The sequence below is a fragment of the Zingiber officinale genome, chromosome 1A (genome assembly GCF_018446385.1).
Source record: "Zingiber officinale cultivar Zhangliang chromosome 1A, Zo_v1.1, whole genome shotgun sequence".
Taxonomy (NCBI): domain Eukaryota; kingdom Viridiplantae; phylum Streptophyta; class Magnoliopsida; order Zingiberales; family Zingiberaceae; genus Zingiber; species Zingiber officinale.
In genome coordinates this window covers 33,391,118-33,411,512 of record NC_055987.1, presented here as the reverse complement: position 1 = coordinate 33,411,512, position 20,395 = coordinate 33,391,118, and the positions used below count along the sequence as shown (strand labels likewise).

Here is a 20,395-nt window from a genome sequence, read left to right as displayed (position 1 = left end):
GTGGCCGAACCTCTTCATGCTCATGGAGTTTTAATTGGTGGCTGGATCTAGCTTGAGGAAGAAGGAGAGAAAGCTTACATCCCTTGGAGCTTGGTTGGTGGAAAAGATCTTCATCTTTTGGAAGCTTTGTGCTTGGCCGAAATTTGAAGAAAGGAAAAGAAGGTGCTTTGGTGGTTTCTCATCTCGGAAGATCGTTGCCCACACAACGTCCGAGGTTAGAAAAGGAATACGGTAGAAGATCAAGAGGTCTTTCTAAAATGTATAACTAATAATTTTTCTTTCCGCATCATACTAGTTATTTTTGGAAGTAATACCAAATACAAGAGGCATGCGATTCTAGTATTTCGAATATGTTTTTCGATGTTGTGTTCTTTTATTTTTTTTTCCCTTGTGATTTGATTGTTCTTTTCAGTTAACCTAAAGTTATTTTAGGAAATTAAATATTAGCTTTCCATAAAAGGTTTTGTCTAGTCGGTGGTGGTTGCTCCCATATCCAAGAAGGTCATGTGCCTCGCCACGTCAGTACTGGGAACCAATTATGGAAATTAATATTTAATGAAATTAATAACTTAAGGTGATTTGGGTTGAACGTGTTAAGTTCCGCAGGAGACCCAAGTCAAAACCTAAAAGAACGAATAGATTAAGTTTTGGATCAAACGTGTTAAGTTCCGCAGGCGATCCAAAATTTAATTTAAAAGAACACATGGTAGCTAGGAAAAGGTTCAGACCTTTGTACAAAATTTTTGTACAGTGGAACCTCTAGGTTTTCCGAGTAGCAACCAACAAGAATAACCAAACTGTAAGGATACACATCTGTATAATCCATAAAAAAATGGTGTTAGGGCGACCCGTGGTCACATAGAGAATTCGAGATAGAAAAGGATGTCAAATATAGAAATCAACAGCACTGGGTATCGATGTCGAAATTAGTAGAAAAGGACGTCAATACCAAAATCAATAACACAGGGAGTCGACACCAAAATCGATAGAAAAGAGTGTCGGCAGCGAAATTAGCAACATAGGACGTCGGCGCCTAAATCGACAAAAAAGAGCGTCAGCGCAAAAATCGGCAGGACAGATCGTTGGTGTCGAAAATCGACAATAGCAGTAGGAAACGATAGCTGCAAAAGGAAGCAATAACAGGGGGCGATAGAAAAAATTAGGTCCGAGAAAGAGAACCTTGCTCTGATACCATGTAGAAATTAAAAAGAAAAGAAAAAACTAGGCATATTATTGAATCCAAAATTGATAATTGGAAATACAGAATATAAGGCCTTTATATAGTGATGCAACGATAAGAGGAGGCCCACCTAGCATGGGATCAATCGCCAGGGTGGAGGTTAAAATCAGATGGTCAATGCCCAAGTGTCAAAGAGCCAAACGGAGGATAAATGCAATGGTCGGTCGGGATAACTAGGGCTCGATTAGCGGGGGGCATGTCCGAGCGGACACTCCTTCCGGCTCGGGAGAATACCATAGGCAGGCGCTCAAGTCATATTATCGAGATGCTGAGGGAGACCGGATCATGTTGTCCGAAAGGAGGAAGGCAGGTTATTACATAGACACCGCACGAAATGGCAACTAAAGTTGACAGAGCAGAGGACTCCCAACCGAGCGGCTACCCGCTCGACCAAATAGTGGGACCTGACCATGGGTAGAGCGCAGTCCTGGGCGAGCGGCTGATCCACTTATCCAAGCAACAGGACGGTGGTCCTCGCGACATCCTTTCATAGGATATAGTGGAGGATGTGACCCCGTATATATTGGAGAAGGTGGTCATGAACGTGTTGGAGGACGTGACTACAAACATATAGGAGAACGTGCCCACGAGGAGCGTGTACGCCACCTAGGGGGTGTCAAAAATGAACCCGACCCGATGATCCAACCCGAGTCGACCCGAAAAAAATCAGGTTCAGGATGGGCATTTTCGTGTTCGGGTCGGGTTCGAGTTGGAGGGTTTTCAGGTTGAAAATTTTCGGGTTGGGTCGGGTCGGGTTCGGGTTAACCCGGGTTAGCCCAAATATAGCGTTTATTCAATTTTTTGGGGTTAAATCAAATTTTATTTTGAAAATTAAGATATTTTTATGTATATTAAGATCAATGTTAGTATAATAATAATGGAGTATTGGGAGAAAAATAAAGAATTATAGGAAAAATAGTAAAAAAAAAGTCATTTTGAATTGGGTTTTCGAGTTTTCCATGTCGGGTTCGGGTTGGTCGGGTTTAGAGATTTCGGGTTGAATTCGGGTTCGGGTCGAGTTCGGATTGGGTTTTAAAAAAAAAATCAACCCGACCCAACCCACTCGAATTGACACTCTTATACTTGCCCACTAGGACTCTATATAAAGCGGGGTCCATCACCGACGGAGGTACGCATGGTCTATTTTTTGGGTGCATAATTCTACTATTACTTCACTTCTTCTCCACATTCCAATAACTGACTTGAGCATCGGAGGGATAACGCCGAGGACCCCTTCATCGGCTCAGCACTAATGTCGTTTGTTTTGCAGAGCAAAGCGGAATCAACATTCGGTTAGCGAAATCACCACCTCCCCAATTTTTCACTCACTTACTTTCGGATAGGATCATATAGTTTAATTAAAAAAAACCCTAAACTCAAACCATAAAAGAGAAAATGACCAAATTACCCTAAAACTATAAATAAATATATATAATGTAACAAATAATAATATTGATACGATGCGTGTTTTGTGGGGTTGATAGGATGATGTGGTTATGAGTCAAGGCCACAAGAGGGTCAGAAGTCAAGCTGACCTGGAGGACAGGAAGGTCAAAAGTCGAGCTTCCGTGGTCGGTCAGCAGTCAAGCTAACATGAGGTCAGGAGGGTCAAAAGTCAAGCCTCCGTGGTCGGTCAGCAGTCAAGCTGACATGGAGGTCAGGAGGGTCAAAAGTCAAGCCCCCGTGGCCGGTCAGCAGTCAAACAGACATGGAAGTCAGGGAGGTCAGAGGTCAGGTCGTCGTGGTCCGTCAGCAGTCAGGCTGACAAGGACAAGAGGGAGGTCAAAAGTCCAGCTTACGTGGCCAAAGTCAAAGTCTCAGCGAACAGGGTGGTCAAAGGAGGGGATTATAAGACCAGCCCTGACAGTGAGTAATAAACGAGCCCGCAGGCCAGGTATAGCTAAAGACGGAAACTACAAACAAACAGGTTTGGTACAGACCCAGCGTTCAGGTCGGGACATTGAAGCCAAGAATCACAGATCTGCTTACAGATCCAGCGTGCAAATCGGGACATCCAAGCCAAGGATCAGAGGTCTGCTTACAGACCCAGCGTGCAGGTCGGGACATTCAAGCCAAGGATCAGAGGTTTGCCTACAGACCCAGCGTGTAGGTCGGGGCATCCAAGCCAAGGATTAGAGGTCTGCTTATAGACCCAGCGTACAGGTCGAGACATCCAAGCCAAGGATCAGAGGTCTACCTACAGACCCAGAGTGCAGATCGGGACATTGAAGCCAAGGAGCAGAAGTCTGGATACAAACCCAAGGTGCAGATCGAGATGTGCAGGCCAGAGACAGCAGATGACAAAGGCAGATCTGGATACAAGCTTAGCACAGATCGAGGCATACAAGTCAAGGGTAATAGTATATAAAAGCAGGGCGAGCCCAGATCTCAAAACGCAGGCTCATCGGTCAGACACTACAGGACAAATCAGCTAATGAATCGTAACTGCTTGTCAGAGAGAATAATCAAGGTGTCAGGGAATATGCCAACAATCGGAGCTCAATACACCTTCGGTTTTACCGCCAGCCTATCAAGAAAAGCCACGTGTCAATCACCGCCAGACAAAGCCTGACAGCTGACATTCCCTGCCACCCGTCAGACCCAGAAACTCCCGTTGCAGTATAAAAAGGGATGTCTTGTCCCTTATGCAAGTACGCTCACTCGTCATTTCTCACTAGTCTCTACTTTTCATCCTTTCTCTGTATTTTCTGGGGGAAAAGTACCTGACTTGAGTGTCGGAGGGCCTGACCCGGGGACTTTTCCCCTGATTTCTGGTCTCTAACGACCGGTGGATTCGTCTGAGTGTGCGCAGGGCAACAGCGTCATCGTCCTGATCATCTCTAGTCGCCAACCGCCTGTGTGAACCTTTCCAAAGGGGGGGGGGTGTATCAGGTAGATAGAACAGTTCTACGACTCTCAGTCAACTTTCCGCACAACAAGGCCCGCCTTCACCCGACTCAGCTTCCGGACGGGATCAAATTTGGCGTCGTCTGTGGGAACACAACAACCTGTTCCGGAACGTGACGATGGAGGAGTCTGGCCGTATTCATGTCACTATGACCGCCGAAGAGTATGAGCTCTTCAAGGAGGCCAAAATGTTGGCAGCCTCCGAGAGGCAGGCAACTGTTTCACGACCACGACAAGCTCCTGTTGAAGCTTCCAAGGAGCCCCTCCCTGTTTCAGATCGGGGTTCTAAAAGAAAGCAACCTGAGGTATTTCCTCAAATTCCTTATCGTGAGCCTGACGGGGGATATTATCAGCCAGAGCCTCAATGGCAGAGCCTCAAGAAGGAGCAGCCTCCATAGCTGAGAGTTCCTTGCCACGAGACTCGAAGAAGGGAAAGGCCCTTATCGTACCTGAGGTGTTCCCCGAAGATCCGGACGAGAAAATACCTTTCTCGGCTAGGATTTTAAATGAAAGACTGCCTAAGGGTTACAGAGCCCCGTCGATCGGGGAATATGACGGGAGCAAGGACCCGGAAGAGCACTTGCGAAAATTTAAAAATGCAACCATGCTGCACCAATACAGCGATACTGTTAAATGTAGAGTTTTCTTGAACACTTTAGCTGGCTCGGTCTTAAAGTGGTTCGATGGGCTACCTCAAGGGTCCATTACCTGGTTTTTGGACTTCAAAACGGCTTTTCTGCGTCGATTTTCTAGCAGCAAAAAGTATCAGAAGACAGATCATTGTCTCTTCGCTCTGAAGCAAGGGTCGACTGGGCCCTTAAGAAGTTATATCAACTGCTTTAATCAAGTAGCTCAGGATGTCCCCACTGCCACTTCAGAGATTCTGATGAGCGCCTTCTTTCATGGATTGGGAGAGGGAGAATTCTTCAGAGATCTCATCAAAAATCTAGCTCAGAATTTTGATGAGATGGTGGAAAAAGCTGCTTCCTACATCAAAGTGGAAGAAGCGTAAGCAGCTCGGAGGAAAGCTGAAAGACCACCTCCCTCCGCCAATAAGCAAGAAAGAAGGGCACCTCAACCACCTCCTCAACCTCTGCCACGAGCCCGGGAGGCCAGACCTGCATTTCATCCTGGGACAGAAATCAGACCCGCGCCTCGAGTTGCCGCTGTGCACGTTCCCCGACCAGGGCCATGGAATAATTGGTATTGTACCTATCATCGGTCACGTACGCATGATACTAATCATTGTTTTCAGTTCGCTCGAGACTCCAAGCGGGCTGCCGAGATGGGTTTACCTCTGCCTGAATTATCCTCTCAACTGATCAAGATGATGGAGGAGCAAAGGGGGGCGACTGGACAGGCCGGGCAATCTCGCCCCGACCTCGCAGGACCCAGTACTCATCAGCCTAGTCGGGGAAAGGAGCCAGAAGGATCACGGGAAGCTGAGAATAGAGGAAATGCTGCTGTCAGAGAGATCGGCATGATCTCCGGAGGGCCCACTAATGGAGATTCAGGGAGAGCATGCAAGTCTCATGTCCGTCACTTGGAGGTTCATACCGTCGGGTGTAGTCAGGAGCAAGCTGCTGGTCCTGTTATTAGCTTCGGGCCAGCAGACCTGGAGGGCCTGGAGTTGCCTCATGACAATGCACTCATCATCAAGACCATCATTGCCAATAGCCGAGTGGCTCGGGTTTTCGTCGACACCGGGAGCTCGGTCAACATTCTATTCAAGACCACATTTGAAGAGATGCAAATTGATGCTGCTGAACTCCAGCTGGTGGCCACATCTCTATACGGATTTACAGGCAATGAAGTGAAGCCTATGGGTCAGATTAAGCTGCCTATATCTTTGGGCACCGAGCCGTTGGTACGCATAAGGAGGAGCACTTTTATAGTAGTGGACTCCCCTTCTTCTTATAATGTCATTCTAGGAAGGCCCACCCTGCATGAATTTAGGGCTGCTGTTTCGACCTCCATCAAAAAATCAAATTTCCTGTGGGCGAGCAGGTCGGGGAAGTTAAAGGAGAACAGAGGGTTTCTCGCCAGTGTTATATTTGTTGGTGCAACCTTAGGTCAAGGTTGACCTGGGTGACCCGACTCGAGTTGACCTGACTGGAGGTATATTTTGATGTTTGACAAGAATGGAGAAGTTATATTTTGATGTTTGACAAGAATAGGAACTTGGGGTATTGTGGGTGCAACCTTTGGTCAAGGTTGACCTGGTTGACCGGACTTGAGTTGACCTGGCACGGGAAAAGTCCAAGTATGGAGACTTGGCACGGAAAGGTCCAAGCAAGGAGCTTGGCACGGGAAAAGTCCAAGTATGGAGACTTGGCACGGAAAAGTCCAAGCAGGGAGCTTGGCACGGGAAAAGTCCAAGTATGGAAGCTTGGCATGGGAGGTCAGAGAGGGCTCGGTAGCTCGTTCTCTGGACTGGATGGAGTCGGAGAGGGCTCGGTAGCTCGTTCTCCGGACTAGGTCAGAGAGGGCTCGGTAGCTCGTTCTCTGGACCAGACGTGGAAGTCGGAGAGGGCTCGGTAGGTCGTTCTCCGGACTAGGTCGAGAGAGGGCTCGCTAGCTCGGACGAAGTCGGAGAGGGCTCGATAGCTCGTTCTCTAGACTAGGTCAGAGAGGGCTCGGTAGCTCGTTCTCTGGACTGGACGTGGAAGTCAAAGAGGGCTCGGTAGCTCGTTCTCCGGACTAGGTCAAAGAGGGCTCGGTAGCTCGTTCTCTGGACCGGACGTGGAAGTCGGAGAGGGCGCGGTAGCTCGTTCTCTGGACTAGGTCAGAGAGGGCTCGGTAGCTCGTTCTCTGGACCAGGAAGACGTTAGGATTTAGGGCTGGGAAGCTCCAAGAGGCTGGATCGGTCTGCTGACCGATCCAAAGTTAAGTTCATTGTGCATGCGCTGTCTCTGATATTTTCTGATTCGCACTTCTTTTTGCTCATCTCTGTTTAACCTTCTGCGGTGACCGATCAGTAAGAAGAGAACAATAGGGGATCAATAGGGGATGGTCTGCGGACCGATCCACCCGATCGGTCCACGATCGATCAGGTTTCGCAACCCTCTCGTGAGAGTTGGGATTGTGCGGGGACCGATCAGGCCACACAACGGCTAGATTTCTGTCTTCTTCGCAGATTGAAGTTATAAATCGAGGTTGAGGGCCTCTACAGAACTTCTTCTTCTTCTTCTTCCTCCTTGCGATCTGAGCTTTGTTGAGCTCTCTACTGTTGAAGCTTCGTGTGAGCTTTCCTCGGCTGGGTCTCCAACAACAGTTGCTGCTGTGGTTGGCATCCGTGAAGTTGCTGCTTCATCAACAGTCGACGAGAAGGCAAGCAAACTAGTGTTTTTACATTCATATTGTTCTTGGCTTCTTGCTGTATTTCTTGTACTCTGATCTTGCTGTTGCAAGAGAGATTGTGGCGAGGTTTCTCCACCGACGGATTGATAGGATTCATCCACCTTACGGACACGCCGAGGAGTAGGAGTATCATCTCCGAACCTCGTTATATCGTCGCGTTTGAGGTTTGATATTCTCCATTTTCGTTTCTACTTTTTATTTCCGCTGCGCTAAGGAAGAAACGAGAATTTGGGGTCGGCTATTCACACCCCCCCTCTCTAGCCGCATCCGAAGGTCCTAACAAGTGGTATCAGAGCGAGGTCGCTCTTCGTCGGATTAACACCCGGGGGAGCACGAGTTAGAGTATGGATCAACTTGAAGAAGACGTCACAATTCCACCCTTCTATGATCGCGACGACTTCGCGTATTGGAAGGTAAGAATGAAGTATTTTCTTATGACTAACCTAGTAAATTGGAATTGTGTACAAGTAGGTTTTATTCCTCCGGTGGATAAAGAAGGAGAACCTCTCGAGAAGAAGAAGTGGACGAAGGAACAAATCCACCAATCCATAATCAATGATGAGGTAACGAAAATCTTTGAATTTTCATTACCTAATGATATCTTGTGTAAGATAGGTAGATACAACAATGCCAAGGAGTTGTGGAACAACTTGGCTAAGTTCCATGAGGAGAGCTCCAATTCAAGTCATGAAGAGGAGTCAAGTGAGCCAAGTAGCTCACATCATGGAGGTATGGAATTAGAAGTTGAGGGCTACTCAACATCTAAGGAAGAAGAGGAGGAGAGTTCTTCTTCAAGACTGGAGCAAGAAGAAGAAGCCTCTACCTCCGGAAGGGATGAAGGAGAGAGCTTATATCCATCCTCAACCCTAGGTAACTCAAGCAACTTAATTTCAAATAAATTACATATAATGTGCTTTGAGTGTAGGGAATATGGGCATTACAAAAGTAAATGTCCAAAGAGGATTAGGAAGACTCCACCGGCACCAAAAGTCAAGGAAGCCGGAGTCCCGATACGCAAGGGCAAGGAGCACGTGGTGTGCTTCCAATGCAAGCAAAGGGGACATTATAGGAGTCAATGTCCAAGGGGGAGGCAACCTCACAAGGACAAGAGACCAAGCACATCTATGGGGGGAGCTAAGGCAAACCCTAAGGTATCCTTTAAGTCATATTCTTGCAATTCTAATAAGACACATGCTAGTAGTTTTATTGCAATTGTCAATAATGATAAGCATGATAACCATAGAAACCGATACATGTCCTTAGGTGCCAAACATGTTAGCCTAGATAAGGACAATGCTAGAAATGCCAACCCTAGAGTTAACTCATCTAAGGTTAAGAAAAACCTAGATAGGAATCCCAAAACAACTAGACATATGCCTAGGAATACCTCAAAGAAAAATGGAAAATTAAAGCTTGAGGTATTAAAGAAGAAAAATCAAGTCTTGAGGTCAAGACTTGACACTTTAGAAAAGGCTCTTAAGAATTTGGAGAAGTCAACTCTAGGGTCTAAGGGTCAAAAATCAAAGCCCAAGGACATGAGAGGTTTGGGTCACAAACCTAAGTCTCAAGTGGTCAAGCCCGCTTACCATAATGTTCCATTCGATTATGGAACAAGACCTAGGGCTAAGAAGACCATCACCAAGGTCACAAGGGGAGTCACCCCTAGAGTTGATCTTGATGAGTTCCAAATGACCAAGGCTTTAAAGCCTAGGAGGGTCATTAGGAGGGTTGCTAGGGAAGTCATCCCTAGTGAATATTTAGTGAACCCAATGAGCTCAAATAGGTATTGGGTTCCTAGGAGCGTGATTCCTTCACGCTAGATGGTTTTGGGTGTGCCAACCTTAATTGGATAGGTAGTTAACCTACTCATGACAAAAGGTGGCATTTTAGGAATTTTCAAGGTGTAATCAAGCCTTGAAAATGAAATTAAAAATTATTCCTAAGGTGATTAGGATGTGCCAACCACATTTGAGGAGTTTTTTAGGGTCAATCTAATTGGCACATAGTGATCTAAAAATCTTTAGTATATGATTTTAGGTCTATTACACTTAGGAATATAGAATTTATGGTAAAATGATCAAAATTATCAAAAATGGCAACTAAGGCTAGAATTAGGTATTTTCTATATCTTTATATGTTATTTGCCATACATTGTTTGTCATATGTCATGTCATGACATCATATTTATTATCATTTGAAATGTCATGATAATGCTTAGGTTAGTTATATGTCATGTCTTATTTAAGTTTCATACTTTATGCCATGACATCATGACATTGGCACATATTTTCACTTATGATATTATTTTATGCCATGTCATCATCTCTTGCATTTATGATCAATTAATGTGATTTAAGGATAGAAACACAATTTGATATGGAGATCAAATTGTTGTTTAGAAAATGCATGAGAACTTAGCTTAAGATGACCTAAACTCATATCTCACATCAAAATTGACTTGGATGTGTTTGATACACCTTAGATGTGTGTGAGATATTAGGATTATGAGTTAGGATCAAGGTGCATAGTTCTTGTACCTAGATGAGCCTAATTCGAATTTGAGGATCATAGGGAAAACTTGTATACAAGGCATGTACATTTAGCCCTAAGATTGTGGTCCTAAATTGAATGGTTTAAGATCATTTCAAAATTGATTTGAAAAACCTTGATGAAGCTTTTCTAGTGATAGCATTCATCATTGAGCAAATTGATACAAAGATGGATTAACCTTGAGTTATTTCAAAGTATTTCGAACTTTGTATCAAGATTAAAAAATGGGAGTTATTTTCATAGAAAACTATTTTTCCATGATAATATATGTTATGAGGAATGTATCCTCAAAATTTTATAATTTTTGGAATTTTCTGTAATTTTTTAGGGGTTTCTGAATTTCGGGAGAAAAATCAGAAATTCTCCTGATCGGTCCAGGGAAGTCTGGATCGGTCACTGGACCGATCCAGGGTAGTGTGGATCGGTCTGGTGACCGATCTAGTGGAGTCTTGATCGGTCTGGTGACCGATCAGAGCGTGCCAAAATGCTGATTTTCGACTGTTGTCTGAAATTTCAGCTGTGGAAGTTGGTGTTTTAGATTTCTAAAGGGTTGAAACTCTCCAAGACATTGTTGGTGCAATGGTCAATGAGGAGTTGACCTTTAGGGGGAGTTTTACCTATTGGTCAAGGGGGAGTTGACTTTTAGGGGGAGTTCTTACTCGTCAAGATTTCTGAGGATGAGTGATATGGGATTATCACTAAGTTGATTGTTGATTTTAGTATCAAGGGGGAAATTAAGGGTTTCAATGAAAGGTATGAGACTTTCATTAGAAAGAAACTCTTGACCTTGATTCACCCCTTTTGATGTGTGTCAAAAAGGGGGAGAATGTCCAGAGGATGTTCAAGGAAGAACATTGGAGTTTGGGGAGAATGTTCAGAGAATATTCGAGGAAGAACATTGGAGAACTATTGGAAAACCTAAGTTAGGTTATCGGGTTAACCTAACTTGATTATGGTTTTTGTCAAACATCAAAAAGGGGGAGATTGTTGGTGCAACCTTAGGTCAATGTTGACCTGGGTGACCCGACTCGAGTTGACCTGACTGGAGGTATATTTTGATGTTTGACAAGAATGGAGAAGTTATATTTTGATGTTTGACAAGAATAGGAACTTGGGGTATTGTGGGTGCAACCTTTGGTCAAGGTTGACCTGGTTGACCCGACTTGAGTTGACTTGGCACGGGAAAAGCCCAAGTATGGAGACTTGGCACGGAAAGGTCCAAGCAGGGAGCTTGGCACGGGAAAAGTCCAAGTATGGAGACTTGGCATGGAAAAGTCCAAGCAGGGAGCTTGGTACGGGAAAAGTCTAAGTATGGAAGCTTGGCATGGGAGGTCAGAGAGGGCTCGGTAGCTCGTTCTCTGGACTGGATGGAGTCGGAGAGGGTTCGGTAGCTCGTTCTCCGGACTAGGTCAGAGAGGGCTCGGTAGCTCGTTCTCTGGACTGGATGGAGTCGGAGAGGGCTTGGTAGCTCGTTCTCCGGACTAGGTCAGAGAGGGCTCGGTAGCTCGTTCTCTGGACCGGACGAAGTAGGAGAGGGCTCGATAGCTCGTTCTCTAGACTAGGTCAGAGAGGGCTCGGTAGCTCGTTCTCTGGACCGGACGTGGAAGTCGGAGAGGGCTCGGTAGCTCGTTCTCTGGATCGGACGTGGAAGTCGGAGAGGTCTCGGTAGCTCGTTCTCTGGACCAGGAAGACGTTAGGATTTAGGGCTGGGAAGCTCTAAAACCAACAGAGGCATTAGATCGGTCTGTTGACCGATCCAGTGATACTTTGGCTGTCTGATCGGTCTGTCGACCGATCCAGTGATACCTTAGTTATCTGATCGGTCTCGTGACCGATCAGTAACCACACAGTAGCTCTCTGTGGGTTATCTGATCGGTCTGATGACCGATCGGTGATCAATAGGGGGATCGGTCTGTGGACCGATCCACCTATGGCCTGATCGGTCCACAGATCGATCAGGGCTCGGCAACCCCTCTCTGTGAGAGTTGGGATTGGTCTGGGGACCGATCAGGCCATAGCCTGATCGGTCCAGGCCTAGCCGTTGAGTCACAACGGCTAGATTTCTGTGTCTTCTTTGTCTTCTTCGCAGATTGGTTATAAATCGAGGTTGAAGGCAGAGAAGTGGACTGCTTCTTCTTCTTCCTCTTTGCGATCTGAGCTTGGTTAAGCTCTCTACTGCTGAAGCTTCGTGTGAGATTCCCTCGGCTGGGTCTCCAACAACAGTTGCTGCTGTGGTTGGCATCCGTGAAGTTGCTGCTTCATCAACAGTCGACGAGAAGGCAAGCAAACTAGTGTTTTTACATTCATATTGTTCTTGGCTTCTTGCTGTATGTCTTGTACTCTGATCTTGCTGTTGCAAGAGAGATTGTGGCGAGGTTTCTCCACCCAGAAGGAGTTTTCATTAGCCGGTTTTCTGGGGTTTCATCCACTGACGGATTGATAGGATTCGTCCACCTTACGGACACGCCGAGGAGTAGGAGTATCATCTCCGAACCTCGTTATATCGTCGCGTTTGAGGTTTGATATTCTCCATTTTCGTTTCTACTTTTTATTTCCACTGCGCTAACTCAAATTGTAGGAAGAAACGAGAATTTGGGGTCGGCTATTCACACCCCCCCTCTCTAGCCGCATCCGAAGGTCCTAACAATATTGACATGGTCCGAGTAGAGACTCGGAAAAATCAAAGGATGCAAGATGGCGGTGTTCATGCTGTTCAAGAGGAGCCTCTACCTATAGCGAAAGAACCCATCCCTTGGGAGGAAGTACAACTGCACGCCGAGCGACCCAAAAGTTTGACCCCGGTGACAAGTGACCTGCCCTCTTCCCTCAAAGAAGAGTTAATTCAGTGTCTGATTCGCAACCGGGATGTCTTTGCCTGGTCTACTGAGGAGCTGCCCGGGGTCAAGCCGGAAGTAGCAAAACACAAGCTGCATTTATTACCAGATTCCAGACCTGTCAAACAAAAGAAAAGGAATTTTTCAGCAGACTAGAATAAAATAATAAGAGCCGAGGTAGATCAGCTCAGGAAGGCAGGACATGTTCGGGAGGTTCAGTTCCCATCATGGCTCTCCAATGTAGTCTTGGTGAAGAAGCCCAACAATAAGTGGAGAGTGTGCATAGACTTCTGGGACCTTAATCGGGCCAGCCCTAAAGACTGCTATCCTCTGCCCCAGATTGATCAAATAGTGGACTCCACGGCTGGCGGATATGTATGTTGGACGCCTACCAGGGGTATCATCAGATACCTTTAGCAAGGGAGGATCAAGAAAAGGTTAGCTTTATTACGGTTGATGGTACTTTCTGTTATACTGTCATGCCCTTTGGTCTCAGGAACGCCGGAGCCACATACCAACGAATGATGGAAAAAATCTTCCGGGAGCAGATCGGGCGAAATGTGGAGATCTATGTAGATGATATACTCATCAAATCCCCGTTGGTCGGGAACTTGATCAAAGATGTGGAAGAAACATGCAGTACTCTCCGGCAATATGGGCTGAAGCTGAATCCCTTGAAATGCTTATTTAGAGCTAAAGGAGAAAAATTCTTGGGTTACCTGGTGACTGAGCGAAGAATAGAAGCCAATCCTGAAAAAGTTCAAGTACTAAAGGATATGCAGTCTCCTCAAAATTTAAAAGAAACCTAGAAGCTGGTCGGTAGAATAACAGCCCTGTCAAGATTTATTTCCCGATCTATAGACAGAGCTGCTCTTTTCTTTAAGGTGCTAAGGAAGACCTCCAAATTCCAATGGGATGAAGAATGCACCAGAGCTTTCGAAGAACTGAAGAAGTATTTGGAGACTCTCCCTTCTCTCTTTAAGCCAGTTGTAGGAGAACCTTTATGGGTCTACTTGTCGGCTACCCCTGAGGCTGTAGGGGTCGTGCTCATTAAAGAACATGATAATGTACAACGGCCAGTGTATTTCTTCAGCCATTTATTGAAAGGGGCCGAGTCTCGATGCACGACCCTAGAGAAGTTGGTTTATGGATTAGTCCTTATGGCTCGGCGGTTGAGACCCTATTTTCTATCGCATCCTATCACAGTCCTAACCAATATCACCATGGGAAGAGCACTAACTAATGTAGAAGTTGCGGGTCGACTTATTAAATGGGCAACGGAGTTGGGAGAATATGACATACAGTATCAGCCGCGCACCGCCATTAAGGCGCAGGCCTTGGCAGATTTTTTAATAGAAGTTCATCAGACCAACTCTGAAGAAACCTAGAAGATATACGTGGATGGGTCTGCTAATCACCAGGGAAGCGGGGTTGGTGTCTTGGTAATATCTCCTCATGGAGATATACTCCAACTGGCAGTTCGATTGAATTTCCAAGCCACGAACAATGAAACAGAATACGAGGCTTTGTTGGCAGGACTACAAGCAGCCCGGCATGTAGGGGCAGCCCGAGTAATCATTTATTCATATTCATAGTTGGTAACGCAGCAAGTGACAGGCAACTTTCTGATAAATTGCAAGTGTATCGGGAAGCTTATGAGAAGATGAAGGAAGAATTTACAGAGGTCACTATAACCAAGATACCCAGGTCAGAAAATGAGAAGGCAGATGAGTTAGCAAAGATGACCAATTCCTTAACTACTTGGGTGTTGAATCGGTCAATGGCACAAACTTTTCTGATAGCCCAGATAGATCTGTAAAATAATATAGAAGCAACTATTGATTGGCGGGCACCCATGATCAATTATCTCAGGCAGGGTATCTTACCAACCGATCTAGAGGAGTCACGACTGATTAGGAAGCAAGCGCATGCTTATGTAATGATTGGAGATCAGCTCTACAAGAGGTCCTTCTCTCGACCTTTACTCAAATGCTTGGGGGTAGAGGAAGCTGACCAGGCCTTGCGAGAAATACACCTGGGATGTTGTGGCAATCATGTTGGCGGTCGGACATTATCTCACAAGGTACTCCTGGCCGGGTATTTCTAGCCTACTTTACAGAGGGATGCTCACAAGTTGGTGAATACATATTTGTCCTGCCAGAAACATCAAAATTTGACACATCGATCCACGACCCTTTTGAGAACGTCTATAGTTTCATGTCCTTTTGATCAATGGGGCATGGATATCATGGGACCATTTCCGATGGCGCCTGGTCAGAGGCGTTTCTTATTGGTGGCAGTGGACTATTTTTCTAAGTGGGTAGAAGCAGAAGCCCTGGCCCGGATCACAGAAGATGTCGTCATTCAATTCCTGTGGAAGAACATTCTTTGTAGATTTGGTATTCCTCACAAGCTGGTGTCTGACAATGGAAGGCAATTTCAAAGACAAAGAATCCAGGCCTGGTGTAAGGGATTTGGCATAACGCAAGTCTTCACTTCAGTAGCATATCCACAAAGCAATGGTCAGACCGAGGTAATCAACAGAGAAATAGTACGGGGTCTGAAAGTCAAGTTAGATCATGTTGAAGGTAATTGGGTGGAAGAGCTGCCAAGCATTCTGTGGGCCTATCGTACAACACCTCGGGAAAGTACAGGTCTGACACCATTCCACCTGGTTTATGGCAATGAAGTAGTTGTACCCATAGAAATTGGAGTGTCATCAGTCGGGAGGACACTATATGACGAAGGAAACACAGAGCGGCGGTTAGCTGAGCTGGATCTTATTAGTGAAACTCGGGACAGAACGGCGGCTTGGTTGGAGGCCTATCGACAAAGAATGAGACAAAATTATAACAGAAGAGTAATTCCTCGATTCTTTGGAGAAGGAGATCTGGTCTGGAAGTAAATCAAGTTAGTGGGGGGTGTGATTAAGCTAGCACCTCAATGGGACGGGCCTTACAAAGTCATTAAAAAGTTAGCATCCGGAGCTTATTATTTACAAGACGAACGGGGCAAGAGGCTAGATCGGCCATGGAGTGCTAATTACCTGCGACCTTATCGAGTTTGAAGAAGCAGGCCGAGAAGTGTAAGCTGGGTGATAAGCCGGGCTGTTACTTATCCAACAAACCAAGATAGCAGACCAGGGAAAAGTAGATCAGAGAAAGTAGAAGAAGATGTGAAAGCAGAAATTGTATGTCCTAATACTTTTTATGACAAAAGCTGAGAAATTTTAGTAAAAGCGAGCCTTAGAATGCAAATGAAGAAACAGCAAAGTACTTTACAAGAAATTCTCAAGTCATTATATGCAAGTAACCAAGAAATGTCACTTGAAAGGAGCAAAAATTTCTTCCGGGATCTCTTTGAGGATTCGGTCATGGTCTAAAAATTCAAGAGGCGGAAGTAACTTTAAGTAGTCTTGCTCATAAAGTTGACGCAGAGCCCCGCCCGCCCCATAGATAACAGAAGTAGAGAAACGTTGTCCCACCTGTACACAAAATTCCGGAGAACGCAGATACAGAGCACGGTTTTATAGGCAGCGATCGTTCTCTCCATCTCTATAAATAGCCAGAGCTGTTGATACGCCCTCTGTGGTAGCCCGAGCCTGAGCCAGTTCCTTCCGGGCCGTGGTCAGCTCTACTGCTTGGGAGGTCAATTGAGCCTCCTGAGATTTCAACTTCTTGTCTTGTTCTTGCGCCAGAGTCTCGGCAGTACGCAACTTCTGAGTCAATTGTTCCATATCTCGTTGATGCTCTAAAGTTTGTTGATCTATACTCTGCTGGTGCACAATATTGACTTGGCTTTGTTCTTCCTGGAGAACTTTAAGTGCACGGTTAGCCAGCGCTACGGATACTTCCAGACTAGTATTCTTTTTGGTCAAATCTTTTATCTCGGCCCGCAAAGGATGGCTAGCTTGGGCAAGATCATTCAATTGCAGTTCCAGTTCAGCAACCTGGTCCCGCAGCACCTTATTCTGATGATGAGTAGCATGGAATGAATTGTTCACTGCCAGAGACTCTGCATAAGCCTGGGGCACACAGGAAATATCTGATAAGAGCGGGAAAAATAACAGTTGGGAAATCTTCAAAGTTTACCTTGATATACAACTCTGCAAATTTGTCCATCTGGGCCAAGGGAGGCAAGGAGTCCATGTGTTGTATGCTTTCCTCCCATAAAGTGGCTAGACGACCTTTTATCTCGAGGGAGCTGGTGAGAACATCTGTTCGGGACCATAACATCCCCTCAGAAGGGATACTAGTATAGTAACAGTGATAAGTAAGCGGGGATGGTTCTGAGGGACCCACGGCTAAGCCAGGAGGAGCTGAGGGATCAGCAGTTGAGTCAGAGGGAGCTGAAGAAGGCCCCGGAGGATGTGCTGCAGGTGGGGTAACTGAAGGGCATTCTGAGGGCCCAGCTTCTCCGCCTTGAGGTTGCTGGGTGGAAGGTTGAGCCAACGGAGGCTCGACGTGAATATTGGACGGAATAGGGGGATCATTTACATGGCTCGGGATTGGAGGCAGTGTCACACTGGGAGGTGGAGGAGAGGCAGCTGCAGTTGGGGGAGGAGAAGGGATAGACGACGGGCCTGAGTCGGACACCGGACAAGAGGCTCGGCGCCGACGTCTCTGAGCCAGCGGCTGGTCATCCGAATCAGAATCATCGGAGGGTGACCGAGCCCTGTGTCTAGAGGGAGAAGGGGCATCCTGGCTCAGGCGGTCATTTGTAGAGCGGGCCCTGCGAGTTGCTTGAGAAGCCTCTCTGAAAACGGGGCTGGCAAAGGAAACGTTGCTTGTTCCTCCGCCAAGGCCCATACATCTTCCACCAAGGCCCAGACCAGGGATATAAGTGGCTCTGGGAGGATTAACCGATTGGAGGGGTGTTGAGGTAGTAGGCCGAGCTGTACGTGGAGCCCGGGGGCGAGCAGGGGCGGCCGGTCGAGGTGGACGAGCAGCCCGGGGCGAGCAGGGGTGGTCGGCCGAGGTGGACGCGCAGTACGTGGGCGAGAGGGGTGAGCCAAGGGAGCAGGTCGGACACCAGCAGACCCTCGCCGAGCAGATCGGGGCGGAGCATTGGCCGGTGAAGCCCCACCGATTGAAGTCGAAGACGAGTGGGGGAGTGCTCTCCTCTGTAAGATAACTCGGCCACACCTCATTAGTTCCATATCGCTCAGAAGAAGGGGTTGAACCTCTGAAGCGTGGGTTAAGACTTCAGCTGCACAAGATAAAGTATGAAATTAGTTGCCGTAGAAAAAATAAAGTGCCCGCGAAGTGATATCAGAAAGGAAAGGGAGGCTTACCCAGGGAGCGAGGCGTATCAAGGGTCAAATAACTCAGGCAAAAATAGGACAACAATTCCTCAGACGATAATAGACGCGTCAAATTCAGCTGCCAGCCGGACAAGCGAGACGAGGCTTTTGTATAAGAAGAGTCAAGATGAAATTCCCCTAGTTCGGGAGAGGGAGGAAGTGATTGTTTCCATCGCAAGGGTCACTCCACCTCGTAGGGAAAGATAATGAAAAAAAATTTGTTCCTCCAGCTCGGATCAAAAGGCGGCAGGGATGAGAAAAAGGTAGTGTGCAGACGGGGCTGAAAACGGAATGTGCCCTCTTCCTGGCGCCGAAGGGTAAAGAAGCAGTGGAATAAGTGGGAGGACCAGGATAATTTACATACGTCACATAGTATTACAAAGCCACAGAGGATCCTGATGGAGTTGGGTGTCAGTTGCCCCAGGGGAATTCGAAAGTAGCGGCATATGTCGGAAAAGAAAGGGTGGATAGGAAGACGAAGGCCCGTCACAAATTGCTCTTTAAAGAAGGTGCTAGAACCATTAGGGGGATTGAAGAACTGATGTATCCCAGTGGGGATAATCACTTGCGTGTCATCCTCAACCCCGTAGGTGTAGCGTAGGTCATCTCGGTCCAATTCATCGAAGGTGGATGAGCCAGGATAGTATACCGCCGCCAGAGAAGGAAGAAAGGAAGAGGAGGCCATGAGAGAAAGAAACAAAAAGAAGAAAGATCAAGTGAAAAGCTATCGACACAAAAGCCGGAGGATCAGAAGTAAGGAAGGATTCAAGCAAAAGGAAGAAGAAAAGGACATGAAACGTTTGAAGTCGAAAGCGAGGAGAATATTTATAGTCGCTGAGCAAAGGGGCAATTTCATCATATTATCATCCATCGGAGTAAAATAATGGGTAGGAACAACGAGAGCCGAAGGATCTTCCTCGGAAATAATACCCAAGGGCATATTTGGAAAAGTACCGGCGCGAAGTACGAAGAGGCGGATCTCGGGAAAAGATATGAACAAGTTGTCTTAGAAAAATGCCCACGCTTTCCCGATCTGGACTTAGCTCTTAAATACCCCAGCCTTCATCTATACAGACCTGGATCACGAGGGGCCCCGATCTGTGCTTAACTCCTAATTTCCCGGCCTTCGGTTATCCAGACCTATAATACGAGGCAAAGGACAGATCGAGGAGCAAGACCGAAGAAGGGGATCGACAGAAAAGGACAAGGAAAGCAGGTCAGGGAAATAGAAGAATCCCCGATCAGGGATAAATGAGACCTAAAATAGGTGGCCAAATTACACACAAGATCTTGGGGCATTTTAGGAGGGAAGTATACAAGACTATCAACAATGGAGCAAACCTACTATTAAAAAGATCAATATGCTAAGGGACAAGCGAAAGTCTGCGGCCAAGTGGTAACACGAGAAGGACAAACACACTAAAATGAAGAAAAATCAACGACTAAGTTGAAAGAGAGTTGATCAGTACATCAAAAAATGCATAAAAGTGCAATACATAGGGTCATCTTAGGGATTATCTTCAGCAGGGGGATTATCTTCAACAGGGCCATCAGGGTGCTAAGTGGGGCAGGACGTAGAATTAGCCGGAGGCTCGGGAAGAAGGAAGAAGTCGTCATCATCTTTGAAAGAAGGGAATGACCCATCAGGAATCTCGTTCATGATGCGACCTATATCCAGGAAATCTTCCGAAGGGGCAGCCCGAAACAAATTCTGTTCAAACATTTGGCGAGCTCCTCCACCCGCGCCACAACATACCAGGAAATTCATTAGATCTCCCATTTTCCTCATGAAGAAAGGGGAGGTAACATAGGCTCGCCTGTAGGCTCTCAGACGACCTACTTCACCTGCCTGATAATCTGTCAGCTTAGTCTCGACCTTCTCCTTGTCGGCGTGGGCCAGAGTCAAGGCTTGTTGACTTTAAGAAACGTCCTCTTGAGCTTTCAGAAGGTCAGCTTGCATTGATTTAAGAGTCGCTTGGGTGACCTCCCACTTGCTTTGAAGGGTTTTTTCCTGGTCGGCGCTGGAAGCCAACTGACCCTGGACTTCTATTATCGTCTTCTGAAGATTCTCCTGGGTTTCCTGCAGGCTCGCCAACTGGGCATCCTTTTTATCTAGCTTAGCTGCTAGCGCCTGATGCTTCTCCACTTCAGAAGTCAATTTCAATTCGCTTGTCTGAAGAGCTGCTTCCAAAGCCCTTATCT

The 20,395-nt window shown here is 46.5% G+C and overlaps 1 protein-coding gene across 1 annotated transcript; it reads right to left on the bottom strand.

Moving 5' to 3' along the window:
- Positions 1 to 16,417: 16,417 nt before the first annotated feature.
- LOC121997426 (formin-1-like) lies at positions 16,418 to 18,878 on the bottom strand. The gene is made up of 3 exons (XM_042551828.1): positions 18,613 to 18,878; positions 16,983 to 18,075; positions 16,418 to 16,915 (listed from the first exon to the last, which is right to left on the bottom strand). The coding sequence occupies exons 1-3, from the start codon at positions 18,876 to 18,878 to the stop codon at positions 16,418 to 16,420; spliced, it is 1,857 nt and encodes a 618-aa protein (XP_042407762.1).
- Positions 18,879 to 20,395: the final 1,517 nt, after the last annotated feature.